The following is a 14220-nucleotide window of genomic DNA, read 5'->3' as shown; positions in this document are numbered from 1 at the left end:
TCAAAATGTAGACTCTGCAGTTTCACGTCTATGAATTCATCCTACAGAAGGAATCAAACAAGTGAAAAAGGCTGTTTAATGAAATGAATATAAATCAGTAGGAATTTTTTAAATAAATTATAGTGTATCTATACAGAGGCATCGTTTATAGATTAACTCTAATTATTAAAAAATTTTTTAAAAATCTGACATTATAAAATGCCCAAGGCATTCACTGAAGAAAGAAGCAATTTTAGTAGAATATATATATAGTAATTGTCTATCTGCATATATAACTACTATCTATTGTTTAGTCTCTAAGAAAGCCCAGCTGCCATTCTATAGTGGAAACTGTTATTTTTTCTTATAGTTTTTTTATATTGCTTTACAATTTTATGACAAGCATTTCACCAGCAGACCAAGAAGATAACTTATCTATTACTCTTTGCTGCCCTGCTCTGAGAGGGTGTGTTTGTGCACATCCAGTCATATGTGTTTTTGGTGACTCACATCATGGTTGCCTCTTGGGGAGAACATAATGAGAGCTAGCAGAAGAGCTACTTCTAACAATATAGGAGTATCTTATATCGACCAAAGCCTCCCTCTTGTAACAATTATGAACTCAAGGTAGTATATAAAAAGCAACTACTCGAAGACCTTGGAGACTGACAAAATGAGGCAGAAACTGACAGGAAACTTGAAAGATATGGATTGTACTAGGTAAGATTCTCATTTCTATAGCTTTTTTGCCTGAGGACACTCTGGTGGGTGATGGTTAGCACCCACTCAAGCAAAAGTCTGCAGTCATACAGTCTTACTTGGGGAGTCAGAGGATGAAATTCAGGGCTATAAGAGAGACTGGAAAATGAAAGGATACATCTTAGAAAGAAGCGAACAAGGAAGGAGAAGCCCTAAAATCTGCTTTAATCCTTGACATGCATGGGGGAAGAGACTCCATGGAGCTTGGAAAAGGCGATGGTTGAAAGCTGAAAAAATTGAGCTGAAATTCAGCTTCATCCACTACAGAAAGGACAGAGTTTGGAGTATGAATCTAGCCCAAATTGATTGACCAACAAAACAAAATTCTTCGGAGGGAAATTGGCAGAATCCAGAATCTCCATAATGTCTAGTATACAATAATAACTGAATGGCTCTGTGACTCATTGTCCAGAGAAGGCAGTCAGTAGAAATTACCCCAGGATGACTCAGATGTTGAAATTACCGCATAGGACTTTAAAGCAAACTTGGTAGTAATAAATGAACAAATGGAGACTCTCCCCAGAGAAATGGATTTTATATATATACATATATATATAAACAAATATAAAATCTAGGACTTAAAAGTACAATATCTGAAATGAAAAGCTTATTCTCAGCAGCAGGTTGGAGGTGGCTAAAGAAATGGTCAGTGAACTTGAAAACAGAGGAATAGAAATTATCTACTCTGAAGAACAGAAAAGATTGAAAAACAAAAACAGAGCCTCAGTGACTATGGAACAATATTAAGATATATGTACTTGGAGTCCAGGGGCTCCCCAGTTGTTCTGATACGTGAATCAGAGAAAAGCAATCCCAGTTATTTCATGAATAGATTTCTAGTGTGCAGAATATGTGAACTTAATAAAATGCTTTCTGTTTTATAACACTAAGAGTGATTTATTATGCTGCAGTAGATAACTAAAACAAGACAAGTTTTCTTTGAAGAAATAATGACTGACAACTAAATAAAAGAACAAGTAACCAAGTTAAAAATGGGCAAAGTGTCTGAATAGATATTTCTTTAAGATACGCAAATGGCCACAAACACACGAAAAGATATTCAACATCATGAGACCATCAAGGAAATGGGAAATCAGAACTGCAATGGCTACTAGGATGGCTATGATAAAAAAAAGATAATAACAAGTGATGATGAGGATATGGGGAAGTTAGAACTCTCAAATACTGCTAATAGGATTGCAAAGTTGTGAAGCCACTTTGAAAAACAATGTAGCAGTTACTTAAAAAGTAAAGCAGTTACCATTTGAACCAGCATTTCTCCTAAGTGTATATATAAAAGAAATAAAGTTGTTAAGTCCACACAAAAACTTGTACTTGCATTTTCATAGTAGCATTATTCATAGTACTCCATAAGTGGAAATAACCCACATGTCTGTCAACTGATAATGGAGAAACAAAATGTGATATATTCAAAAATGGAATATTCTTGGCTATATTAAAAAATAAAGGACAAAGTGCTGATTCATGTTACAACATGGATGAACTTTGATAACAATACACTAAGTGAAAGAAGCTAGTCACAAGAGACCACATATTTTACGATTCCATTAATATTTAAGTGTCCAGAATAAGCAAATTTATAGAGACAGAAAGTAGAATGACAGTTGTCTAGCTTTGGGAGGCAAGGGGAGATTAGGAATGATAGCTGCAGCCTATGTTTTTGTTTTTGTTTTTCCTTGGGGGGTAGTGAAAATGTTCTAAAATTGATTAAGCTTATGGTTTTGCATCTATGTGAATATACTTAAAAACAGTACATTTTTTTAAAATAGATACTGCAGGTTTTTTGTTTTTTTTTTCCACTTGCAAATTATAGGCTTGGACTAAGAGAGTATTTAAGATGCCTTTCTAGTTCTGAAATTCTGTGACTCTCCAAATCTAAGAATTGTCACTTCCCAACATTGTGGTCCATTTTCATAAAGATGTCTGGGAGCTTTTGTCTGCTGTCTCTTCAGCAAATTGCAGTGCTCTGGGAGAGATGAAACTTGATCCAAGTCTGTTTTTCCATCTTGATTTCATCTTAGCCTCTATGCTTTGTAACAGTAACAGATGGCCAGAAAATGTTTTCCCACATTCTTGAAGTACAATAAATAGCAGGCTTCCATTAGCCTTTTCAGCCACCCTTGGACTCAGTGATATCATTGTGGATAAGGAGCACAATACTGAATGAAATTTGTGCCAGCGATTGTTGGATACTTTGAGATTAGATCTCAGGTCAGTGGTTTCCTTGGTTGAGCAGACCTCCACAAACCTCCCTGACAATGACTGGACCCATGGATCATCTTTTTACCTATTCTTTGTTATTATGATGAAATACAGGCAAAATCAGTTGAGAAATTCTTACTGCATTTTTAAGAAGCAGTTAGGTAATATCTGTTTTTTTGTTGTTTCCTTAAAGTTAATTGATAAAAAACAAAACAAATGTGTATCATTATCACTATTACGGGAGAACAGCCCATGCTGGTCCAGCAAACCTGCCTGCACTGTCAGCAGTCCTTAGAGCATAATTAAAGAACTCGTGGTCGTTTTGTTTGTTCAGTTTTTGATGATTACTGACTGACTTGCATATTTGATCACAGAGCTGATAGCACAGTAACCTCTGTGGTCCCTTGTCTGTGTCTTGGTAGAGACAGGGCGTTACTGCTAGAATGCTGGTGACTTAGCTCTGGGCATACCTAAGGAAGAATTTATTAATCTGACTGAGTTGGTGAAGTGCAGAAACGTCTTTGATGGAGGTACACTGTAACTTTATCCCCTTCTCCCCCAACAAAAAATTTTTTTTTCTTCTTATACAGGTTAAGCAGCTAAACAGCCGTGGTAGTTTGTAAAAAGGGAAAGGATGTCCTCTTACCATTTCTGAGATACCTTATAAATTTATTTTGTGCCAGATGTGTTTTGAAGGAATATATTACTAAGCCAAGATGTTAGTAGAAGAAAGTCCAGTGAGCAGAGCTGGGTTCATGCTCTGCCTCTTCCTGCCCTGTTTACCTTGGGCAAATGACTTTATATCTGAACCTCATGTTCTTTTTCTTTAAAATGGGGATAATGATGCATATTTCATATGGGGTATTGGGAAGACTAATTGAGATAATGTTCCTTTTCAGAGTGCTTGGTACAAAGTAAACTGTACTTAAGAAAATGTTTTAAGGCTTGAAAAAAAATGAAAAATGACATTTATTTTTTATAGAGCTGTAGATAAGGTTGAACTTCCCAGGTGCTTTGGTGGTAAAGAATCTGCTTACCAGTGCAGAAACACTAGAGACATGGGTTCTATCCCTGGGTCGGGAAGAGCCTCGACAGTAGGAAATGGCAACCCAGTCCAGTATTCTTGCCTGGGAAATTCCGTGGACACAGGAGCCTGGCAGGCTACAGTCAGGGAGTTACAAAGAGTCAAACATGACTGAGCAGCTGAGCACACAAATAAGATTAGGTTTTGCATAGATACATGGTACCTGTTTAGTATAGGCACCCTGAGAATGTCAGTGCTAACAAGCAGTGTAACTTATTCTTGTCTGTGTTTGTTTCATTTTATTTGAAGTATGTTCCTCTTTTCAGAGAGAAACATACTTGAAAAAGTTTCTGTCACTTTTCTTGAAAATAGCTTTTTATCAGATGCAAAATTAGCTTATCGTAGTGATTCTCAGCCTTTCCTCCCTGCTCCTGTGTATTAAAGGGATCCTTACCCTGTCTCGCTCCTGCCATGATTCTTAGCTGAGGTGGGGAGGTGGGGGTCTTATCAGAGTCTGTGCAGACGAGAGAGGAGACATACAGCCCTCAAAATTAATTTTATATCTTCAAAAATTATCTTGAGGATTAATTCTTCTGAAGGGTGCCCGCCCCCATTTAAGCTGAGGTGGCTTCCCTGAATACTTGGAGTAGAGGAAGGGTGCTGGAAGGAAATGACTGTAATACCTTATTTAACACAAAAGGGGCTTGAAAAAGAAAGCCACCTGGTACTTTGGGGTTCTAGGTAAATAACGTTGAGTTCTGTTTTCTGCTTTTCCTCCCGTCTTTCTGGGTTGTGGGTTTGTGCTGTGTCTTTACTTTTAGTTGTTTTACGTCGTGAAAGTACTTTGAGTTGTTCTCTTTTTCTCTTTCACAGCCAGTCCTGTTTCCTCGTAGGTGGCCATGCTTTATAGGAAAAGAGGAATTCTCTTTCCCTCTGTGGCAAGTTAGTGTTCAGAGAACAGGAGTCATTATAGAAAACTTATTTTTTTAGTTCAGAGAATAATATAGATTCATACTCAGTAACTGTTGATTAATTTTTTTTTTTTTACGAATTAAAATCAGTAAAAGTATGTGTAAAGGTCTAGGATTTTATTTCACCCTGTTTAGATGCTAATAGCCCACTGCAGTTCGTGGTTGCTGGCAGAGCACAAGACTCCTGGGTCAGAGAGAAAGGACTTTATTAGTCATGGCCCTGCAAGCAGTGTAAAGATAGGTTTGCGCTGGTTCCCCTTGTGCCCCGCAGGTCCCACGGGAGGGGTATGAGCGGGCCCAGACGGAGGCCTGTGCATGTGCTATGGCAGTGGGACCCTGAGTTTGGGGAATCCATTGCTTTCGTAGTACATAGTAAGCAAGCCCGTTCTTCGTACTGGAGAGGAACACTGCATCATCCCTCAAAGCTGCTCTTTCTAACACAGCCCTGAGAAGTGGCTTGGGTAAGGAGTGGTCAGGGTCATGTGTTTTGTGTTTTTCTTACCCAGCAAGACGTAGGAATGTGAGAGACCCATGGAGGAGTAGCTCTCCCAACAGTACGTATGTACAGTATATCACTGATAGAAATCTTAGGTAGATTTATTGTCAAATATTTGCCATACAGAAAGGTATAGAGAGTAATATAATGAAGCGCCATGCAGTTACCTCCCAACTGGAGAAATAAGCGTTGACCATACAGGTGGCACTTCCTGTGGACCCCTCCCCATGTCCCACAGGCAAGCACTTTCCAGAATTTGCTGTTGTCATGCCAGTGCATTTCTCTATGTCTCTTAATATCATACAGTACTGTGTGTTTTTAAACTTCTAATTTTTTTTACTATCATTTAAAAAACTGTTACGGAGCCCTTTTACATAGTACCATGTTAGTCACCGTAGAAGAAAAGTGTAGAGATAAAACTCTTGCCAGTCATGATTTTAGGGTTCAAGGGAAACCAGAAACACTGAAACACAGCTTAGTAAAACGGAAAGAATATGTGTGGGAAAAAAGTTGGTAAATAACATATAACTCAATAAATTCAACTATTAGCATCTGATATGTGCAAGGGCTAAGTATAGTTACAGATGGAGGGAGAAGTGAAATTCATTATTGGTGAGAAAAGAGTGACTGTGAGAGGCAACAGCAGTGAGAACTTACACCGGTGAGATTCATCAGACAGGTTGTCGTACAGGAGCCGGGGTTGTGCTGTGAGGAACCGGCCTGAAGCCGATCCAGCCAACAGATGAGAGAAGGGAGCTAGGAGTAGTCAGTCAGCGGGGCAGTTGGCTACAAGGTAGCCGGCATTCTGTCAGGTGACCATGTTATCAGGAGGGGCGGCTAACACTCCGCCCCTGACCTCACTGGGCTTAACACGGAATTGCACAGCAGTGGTTACATACGGGAAAATTAGAGAATGCCCAAGACCCTCTCTGATGGTGACCTAAATGCGTGTTACAGATTCTAGGGATGTAGAAGGTAGGACTTTAACATGAGGTTTAAACATTGAAGTAGTTAAGGAAAGAAGGTCTCAGTGAGAAGTCAGGGTTGAGTCTTTGAATTTAACATGAAGTTTAACATTGAAGCAGTTAAGGAAAGAAGGTCTCAGTGAGAAGTCAGAGTTGAGTCTTCAATGACAAATCATGATGAAGGTGCTCCAGGAAGAGGGGTGAGTGGCAAGAGCATAGGCGCAAGGGCTGGAGACAGCGTGTGTGGGGAAATTAACAGGATGGCACTGGTCAGGCTCTTGGCCTAGGCTCTCACCCTCTCTCACCCCACGCTCTCACCCCAGGCTCTCACCCCCCTCACCCCTCTCACCCCAGGCTCTCACCCCCCTCACCCCTCTCACCCCAGGCTCTCACCCCCCTCACCCCTCTCACCCCAGGCTCTCACCCCCCTCACCCCTCTCACCCCAGGCTCTCGCCCCCTCACCGCACGCTCTCACCCCTCTCACCCCATGTGCTGTCAACAGTGACTCCGCAGGGCTGTGTAACAGCTGAGGTCACTTACGGTGCTGCGCATGCATGTCTCGAGGTGCTCGCTTGGTCACGGGCTACTTGATGCAGTAGCCTGTATGAGCCTCACCGTGAAAGCCCTGGCTGCCGCTGCATTGGTTCTACATTGGAGTGGCATCATAGTTACGTTATATGAAGTTATGGCTACGTTACGGTTATGTTATGGCTGCTGCTGCGTCAGCCAGGAGAGAGGCTGCATTATGGCTGCCATGCCAGTCAGGAGAGGATAAACGTGTCTGCAGTTCCTACAGCTCCTTGAGTCTTCTTCCAGCCTCTTAGCTTGTGCCTTGCCTGCCCTGGGTTCAGCGAACAGTGTGAACAGCAAGACAGTTGGCATCCGGAATAGGATTGGCAATACAGTTGGTGTCGTTGGCAGGATGTTGAAGGGATTCAATGTGTGACAGTGAGAGGACAGGCCTGTGTGAATTGTTTATGTCCAGCCCCTTGACGTGTAGTTTCCCATGGCCTGGATTCTGCTGATTGCACACTTAGGGTACAGTTCAGCAGTTTTCCTTTGTATTTCCTGCAAATGAGCAACAGGACCCAGTGGTGCGATGACATTCAGGTTCAGTCCCTTCGGCAAGGCCCTAAGTGGTAGTGTTCTTTTTCCACATCAGTAAAGGTATATGGGGTAAGGATTGGGGTTTTGCTTTACCCTACTTAACAAGCCAGTAATTAATCTGTTACTGTTTTATATCCTAACCTCATAGAATTCCCTCTTCTGTTGTTTCAAATAGAGTTTAAAAATATAATGGCTTGCTTTCTGATACCTCCTGGTCTGTTACCCCCCCTAACTCACCGCCCCCCTGCCCAACTTTTATTTGGACTATCTGTTTTTTTCATTTCTGTCTTGCTCAGTTTGGATTCCTCTCCCAAAAGTTTTTCTCAGTGTGGGGACCCATCTTAGAAAGGAGCCTTGGTGAATTCCATGAGTTTATAGGGTTAGATTGCTTCGTCTCATTTGGACCTTTGGCCCAAAACCCCTTCAGCTTCCACTGCTTTTCTCAAATTGGCCCACGTTGCTCTTCACGGAGTACTTGGTCATCTTGGGGTGCTTCTGTTCTCTGATTTCTCTGATGTCCTGTTGTTTTCCTCTTTGATGATCTGCACAACTGCTTATAGCACTCATGTCTTGTGGCTGTTAATGTTTTTTCCCCTCCTGCTTGTATATGGGGTTTATGAGGATGCTTTATCTTATAGTTTTGTTTTTAATGTTATTCAAGGGCTTCCTTGGTGGCTCAGTTGGTAAAGAATGCTTGCAATCCTGGAGGCCCAGGTTTGATCCCTGGGTTAGGAAGATCCCCTGGAGAAGGAAATGGCAACCCACTCCAGTATTCTAGCCTGGGAAGTTCTATGGACAGAGGAGCCTGGCAGGCGGCAGTCCATGGGGTTGCAAGAAGAGTCAGATACAACTTACCAACTAAACCATGAGCTGTTAAGTTGCTATCTGGATGTTCTGGTTTTATATGGGAATTATGCTGCTGCTGCTGCTAAGTCGCTTCAGTCGTGTCCGACTCTGCGACCCCATAGACGGCAGCCCACCAGGCTCCCCTGTCCCTGGGATTCTCCAGGCAAGAACGCTGGAGTGGGTTGCCATTTCCTTCTCCAATGCATGAAAGTGAAAAGTCAAAGTGAAGTCGCTCAGTCATGTCCAACTCTTAGCAACCCCATGAACTGCAGCCTACCAGGCTCCTCCGTCCATGGGATTTTCCAGGCAAGAGTACTGGAGTGGGGTGCAATTGCCTTCTCCAATGGGAATTATATCAAAGTCTATATTGCTGATGCTATAACAGTTTCTCCAGAATTGTTATCGTAGGTTCTTGAGTAGAAAGACGATGCGATTGTGACAGAATATGTCTCACCTAACACCTTACGCTGTCTGGAGTTAGTGTGGTTGTTAGTCCACATTTGTTCTTTAACTTTCTCATTTCTCCATATCGAGACGTGTTATTTGGTTATAATGCTCATTTGCAGGTTTCCATGGAAATAATAGCTGCTTACCATCACTCTTTTCAGGTTCACTAAAAATCTTTCCCCGGACAAAATCAATTTGAGCACCCTGAAAGGGGAGGGTCAGCTGACCAACCTGGAGCTGGATGAAGAGGTTCTACAGAATGTGCTGGAGCTCCCCACCTGGCTAGCCATCACTCGGGTCTACTGCAACAGGGCCTCGATCCGGGTGAGAATGTGGTCAGAGGGCTGCTGCTCTCTTTGGCCAGCAGACCTGCCCCCGTGAGGGCTGCCTCCCATAGCCCTGAGTCTTTGCTTTCCTCTTTCAGATCCAGTGGACAAAGCTGAAGACACACCCAATTTGCTTGGTAATGGCCTTTCTTGATTGCAAGTAATCAAATGGGGGAGGTAGGGGGTAAGGTTTTAAAGGAGCTGAGAGAAGATGGGGAGGAGTTTGATAGGCTGTCCTTTCTGGGAGTGTGGGTGCTTCCATCTGGCTTGTGAGCTCCTCCGTGAGATGGGGTGACTGTTGTCTGGGTTTTTTCTAGAACTGCTGTGCAGTAGAGCAAGTAGCTCTGAGACACAAGTCCTGAGTTGGTTTTGCTTTGAATTTTGTTTTTTTATAACAAGTTTTGCAGTCCAGCTTCTATCTTTACATTTCCTTTGGATTCCTGTTGGAGGAATTATTAGAAATTTATTCACATTGACTGTTGGGTGATTCTCAGCTAAAAGCCCTTCAGGAACTGATATCTATCTATCTATCTATCTATATCTATATCTATATATCTATATATATCTCAAGGACTGGAATCCCCAGAAATAGTAATATCTCTGTAACTTGGACTTATGTTTTCATTTTCTGCTGTGAGCTAATCCCATGCTTGTCATGGAGTTCTGCTGTTAATAGAAATGGGAGGGGGAAGATGAGGCCTCTCTTTGTATTTTAGTTTGTTTGTTCATTCGTTTGACTAACATTTATTGTTGGTCCACCGTGGACACGGCACTCAACTGGGTGCTGAAGCCCAGAGACGGATAAGACAGTCTGTGCTGTGTGCGGCTTTGTGCAGATGCTTAGGTCTCCATGGCTTTTATTTCAGTGTCTGGATAAGGTAGAGGTGGAGATGAAGACCTGTGAGGAGCCTCGGCCGCCCAATGGACAGTCTCCTATTGCCCTCGCTTCAGGACAGAGGTTAGTTGCTTTGGGTCCTATTATTTCCAATGTATCAATGGGTCCAGATCACCTTTTAATTAAAAATTAGAAACTTTTCATGATGGAAATTTTCAGACATACACTAAATAGTGTAATGAGAGAATAGTGTAATGAGCCCCCATCCACCCAAGATCTAACTTTCACAATTATCAACAATTCACTGTTCTTTTTCTACCTTTCTTCTGCCACTTTGTGAGTGTGTGTGTGTATGCACACGCTGTAATACTTGAAAGCAAATCTCAGATACCATATGATTCCATCTGTAAATACTTCTGTATTATGTGTCATTAACGAAGATTGAGAAGAAAGGAAAAGACTCCACAATACTATTATCGCAATTAATAGAATTCATAGGGATTCCTTAATATCATCTAACACTTATTTCATATTTAATTTTCCCGAGTTGTCTCTAAAATATTTTTTTTGACAGTTCAGTTTGGCTGCAAAGAGCTCCACACTTTATATTTGGGGGTATTGCCTTTTAAAACTCTTTAAGGGTTTCCCTGGTGGTCTGGTGGTTAAGAATCTACCTGCCAATGCAGTGGACACAGATTTGATCCCTGGTCCAGGAAGATTCCACACGACACGGGGCAGCTTAGCCTGTGCACCATCACTGCTGAAGCCCATGAGCCTAGAGCCCTTGCTGTGCAGTAACAGAAGCCACAGCATGAGAAGCCTGTGCACTGCAACTGGAGAGTGCTCCTGCTCACTGCAGCTAGAGCAAGTCCACACACAGCAGCAGAGGCCCAGCACAGCCAAAAAAACCCCAAATAAATAGCGTTTTGTTTTTTTTTTTTAAAGAAAAACTTTAAAAAATAAGGCTCTCTAATTTTAAACAATCCCCAATCCCACACTCTTTTATAGGTAATTTATTCTTTGTAGAAACTGGATTATTTCTTCTAAAGAATTTCCCATATTTTGTATTTTGGCTGATTGGATCCTCGAGGTATTATTTAAGATGTTTCATTTAATTTGGTAGTTAAAGACTTGATTTGATTCATTTGTTCGTTTTCTTGGTAAGAATACTTCATGAATAGTAATAATAGGAGGCGCATAAGATTCCTTTGGTTGAGATTACCCAGTGGATTCAGATGATGTTGGCCTGACTTGTTAGTTGTGATAAGTTCCTCATCTACCTCTCACCTCGTGGTTTAGGAACCGTTGATGATAGTTGTCTGTAGATCTATTATTTCAGTGTAAGATGGAAAATAGAGATTTTATAGCTCTTTTTTCCTGTTGCGTTTATTAGTTGTGATTTTCTATAGAGAAAACTTTACAGAGAACTTTCTTTCACTAACTATTAATATTTGATTACTTTGAAAAACAGTGTGTACAGGAATGTCAGGATAAATACTGAATTCTTTACCTTTATTTAGCAAATTTAAGATTTATAAATTGACACCCTAATAATCTCTGAAGAGATTTCTTTTGGGTGGGGAAAAGTGAAGGCAGTTTATCGTTTCAAATCCATGTACTTTTTACATCATTATTAAGGTGTAATTGAGGGAGAATAGACTGTACATATATAAAATCTACAGTTTGGTAAGTTTGGGTATATGTATATGTCCATGCAACCATCAGCACAGTCAAGATAATAACCTATCCATTCCCTCAAACCTATTGTTGATCTCCCTGCCCTTTCCCCTTCCATCCCCAGGAAGTGATGTTCTGTCAGTATAGATCGGTTTGCATTTTCTATGTTTTCTAAGTGAAATCGTGAAGTATGTACTAGTTTTTAGTGGCTTCTTTTGTTCAGCATAATTATTTTGAGATTCATCCATGCTGTTGAGTTTGTCGATAGTTCATTCCTTTTATTTATTCTATTTAGTTTATTTATTTAGTATTTATAGCCGTGCTGGGTCTTTATTGCTGTGCTCTGTGGCATGTGGGATCTTCCCAGATCAGGGATCAAACCCTTGTCTCCTGCACTGATAGGCAGATTCCTTACCACTGAGCCACCAGGGAAGCCCAGTTCATTCTTTTGATTATTGAGTAACATTCCATGTGTAAGTAGATCACAACTTGTTATCTACTCACTTGTTAATGTTCATTTTATTTCCAGTTTTTGGCTATTGCAAGTAATGCTGCTATAAAAATTCATATACAAGTTACTGTGAGGTCATGTGCTTTTATCTCTCTTGGCTAGGAACGGAATAGTTGGATGGAATGGTAGGTGAGGATTTAACTTTTTAACAAACCGTTGAACATTTCCTGGTTGATTTACTATTTTACATTCATTGTTCATTTTTCATGTGCTTTTACGTTCTTTACGTCCAATGTTGATGTGTTCTTATAAGATGTATTTGTTGTGTAGTGTCAAGTACACGACACCATTGCAGTCATTATTCTTTCTGACGTTCAGTTGTCCCCATCTTTGGCCAGTGAGAGCCTTTCAATATCACCTGTGTCCTTTAGACAAGATCCCAGTAATCTTTCTGTTTTTGTACAGAACAAATCAGGCTTCTCTTACTCTCTTCTTTTTTATCCTTACCTCATACCTGGAATCAGACATTCCTCCAAGGAACCTGATTCTTTTTAGTGAGAAATGTTATGAATATTTAGTTAGAGACAATAGTCTGGGAAGAATTGTATTCATTGGGTCGTCACTGCTTTAAAGCCTTTTCAGTTCTAGGGAAAAAGTATTTTTTAAGAAAGATAAAAATAATTCATGATAACATCTTGAATTTCTCAAATTGAAAAAAAGGATTTTGAGTAACTTTTTAGATTTACAATTTGCATTTTTAAAATTAATTTATTTTTAAGTGAAACAAAGATGAATATTTTTAATGACAAAGAAGATAGACATCATAAACCATTAGACACCTAACAACAAAGAAACAAAGCAAAAATCAGAAGAAATATAAGGGAAAGAAAAAATACATAATCATAGTGAGACGTGTTAACATTTTTCTGAGAATATTTTATCAAGTGCATAAAAAATAAGAATAGGAGCATCTTGAATGATGTCATTAATAATTTAAATATAATAGATTTCTATTTCTATTAATTTCTATTATTTTTATATCACATACAAATATATTTAAAATTTTATATCTCATATTTCATTATTAGATGTCCATAGGACATTTAGAAAAGCTGGCAAAAAGATAAACGTTGCTAAATTTCAAAAAGTAGTAGATAGCTCATTACACACGAATGTCAGTCTAGCTATTCATGAGCAGGCTAAAATCTCTCTTTGCTTTCAGTTATCTCTATAACTTTACCATTATAATTAAAAAAATGTAAAACACCATTACAAAAGATATGACAAAACAAAAGAAAATCATCAAAAGTGCATACCAAAGGTGTTCAATAAAGTATATGCACAAATTTTTCTAACAATAAATTAAATTCTTAAAAATTTCTAGCTTACTTAGAAACTATAATGGCTGCCATGTAATAACCTCAGATTTAACAAATACTTAGAATTTTCCACATTACACTAAAAGTGTATATATATATATATATATACACACACACACACACACACACACACACATATAAAAGCCATGAACTTAAAAATAAGTTATGAATGCTAAGGGTGAAATACAAATTTGTTCTTGTCACTCCAATCAGTGTTATTTCATACATTCAATAATCTATAATAAAGCATTCTTGTTATAGTCAAAAAAAAAAAAAAAAGTAGAATTCCTTTTTTGGTGTGTGATTCGGTTACACATATACACGTATGTTATTTTGGAAATTATTTTCCATTATAGATTATCACAAGATACTGACGGTAGTTCCCTGTGCTACCTTTGTTGCTTGTTGCATATCTATTTTTTTAGATGAGAAAAATAACATTCTATTCATACTAAGTCAAACAAGTGGAATCAAAATGTCTTAAATTTTTTAGTTAGGCAAAAATTTACAAGTTTTCTAAAATATATATGTTATAATTATTATATATATAAAGGTATACAAGAACTTTTCTACTATGCTTGATAAAGGCTTGAGAAAGAATATAAAAAAAAATAAAAGGAGAGATGAAGAAACTGGAAAACAAGCTAAATGAAATGGGAGCACTGAGTATGAAGTAGAGAAGTGAAGCAAACTAGGTAAAAGTAAAAGCCCCGCATATAGTCCAGTTGTTTAAA

The 14220-nt window shown here is 39.3% G+C and overlaps 1 protein-coding gene across 2 annotated transcripts in view; it reads left to right on the top strand.

The window, feature by feature from the left end:
* Nucleotides 1–14220, top strand: part of BLTP3A (bridge-like lipid transfer protein family member 3A) — an 87021-nt gene that overhangs the window by 26236 nt on the left and 46565 nt on the right. Inside the window, exons 2-4 of one of the 2 annotated variants that reach the window (XM_070361277.1) lie at nucleotides 8980–9142; nucleotides 9243–9281; nucleotides 10011–10101. In XM_070361277.1, coding sequence (XP_070217378.1) covers nucleotides 10066–10101 — 36 coding nt within the window. In that variant the 5' untranslated portion in view covers nucleotides 8980–9142; nucleotides 9243–9281; nucleotides 10011–10065. Of the gene's footprint in view, nucleotides 1–8979; nucleotides 9143–9242; nucleotides 9282–10010; nucleotides 10103–14220 lie in introns of both variants that reach the window. The other variant, XM_070361276.1, reaches the window with a different exon arrangement.

Source organism: Bos mutus, chromosome 23, assembly GCF_027580195.1.
Source record: "Bos mutus isolate GX-2022 chromosome 23, NWIPB_WYAK_1.1, whole genome shotgun sequence".
In the NCBI taxonomy this organism is placed as follows: domain Eukaryota; kingdom Metazoa; phylum Chordata; class Mammalia; order Artiodactyla; family Bovidae; genus Bos; species Bos mutus.
Note: the sequence above shows the minus strand (reverse complement) of the source record. Positions and strands in the feature narration are given on the sequence as shown.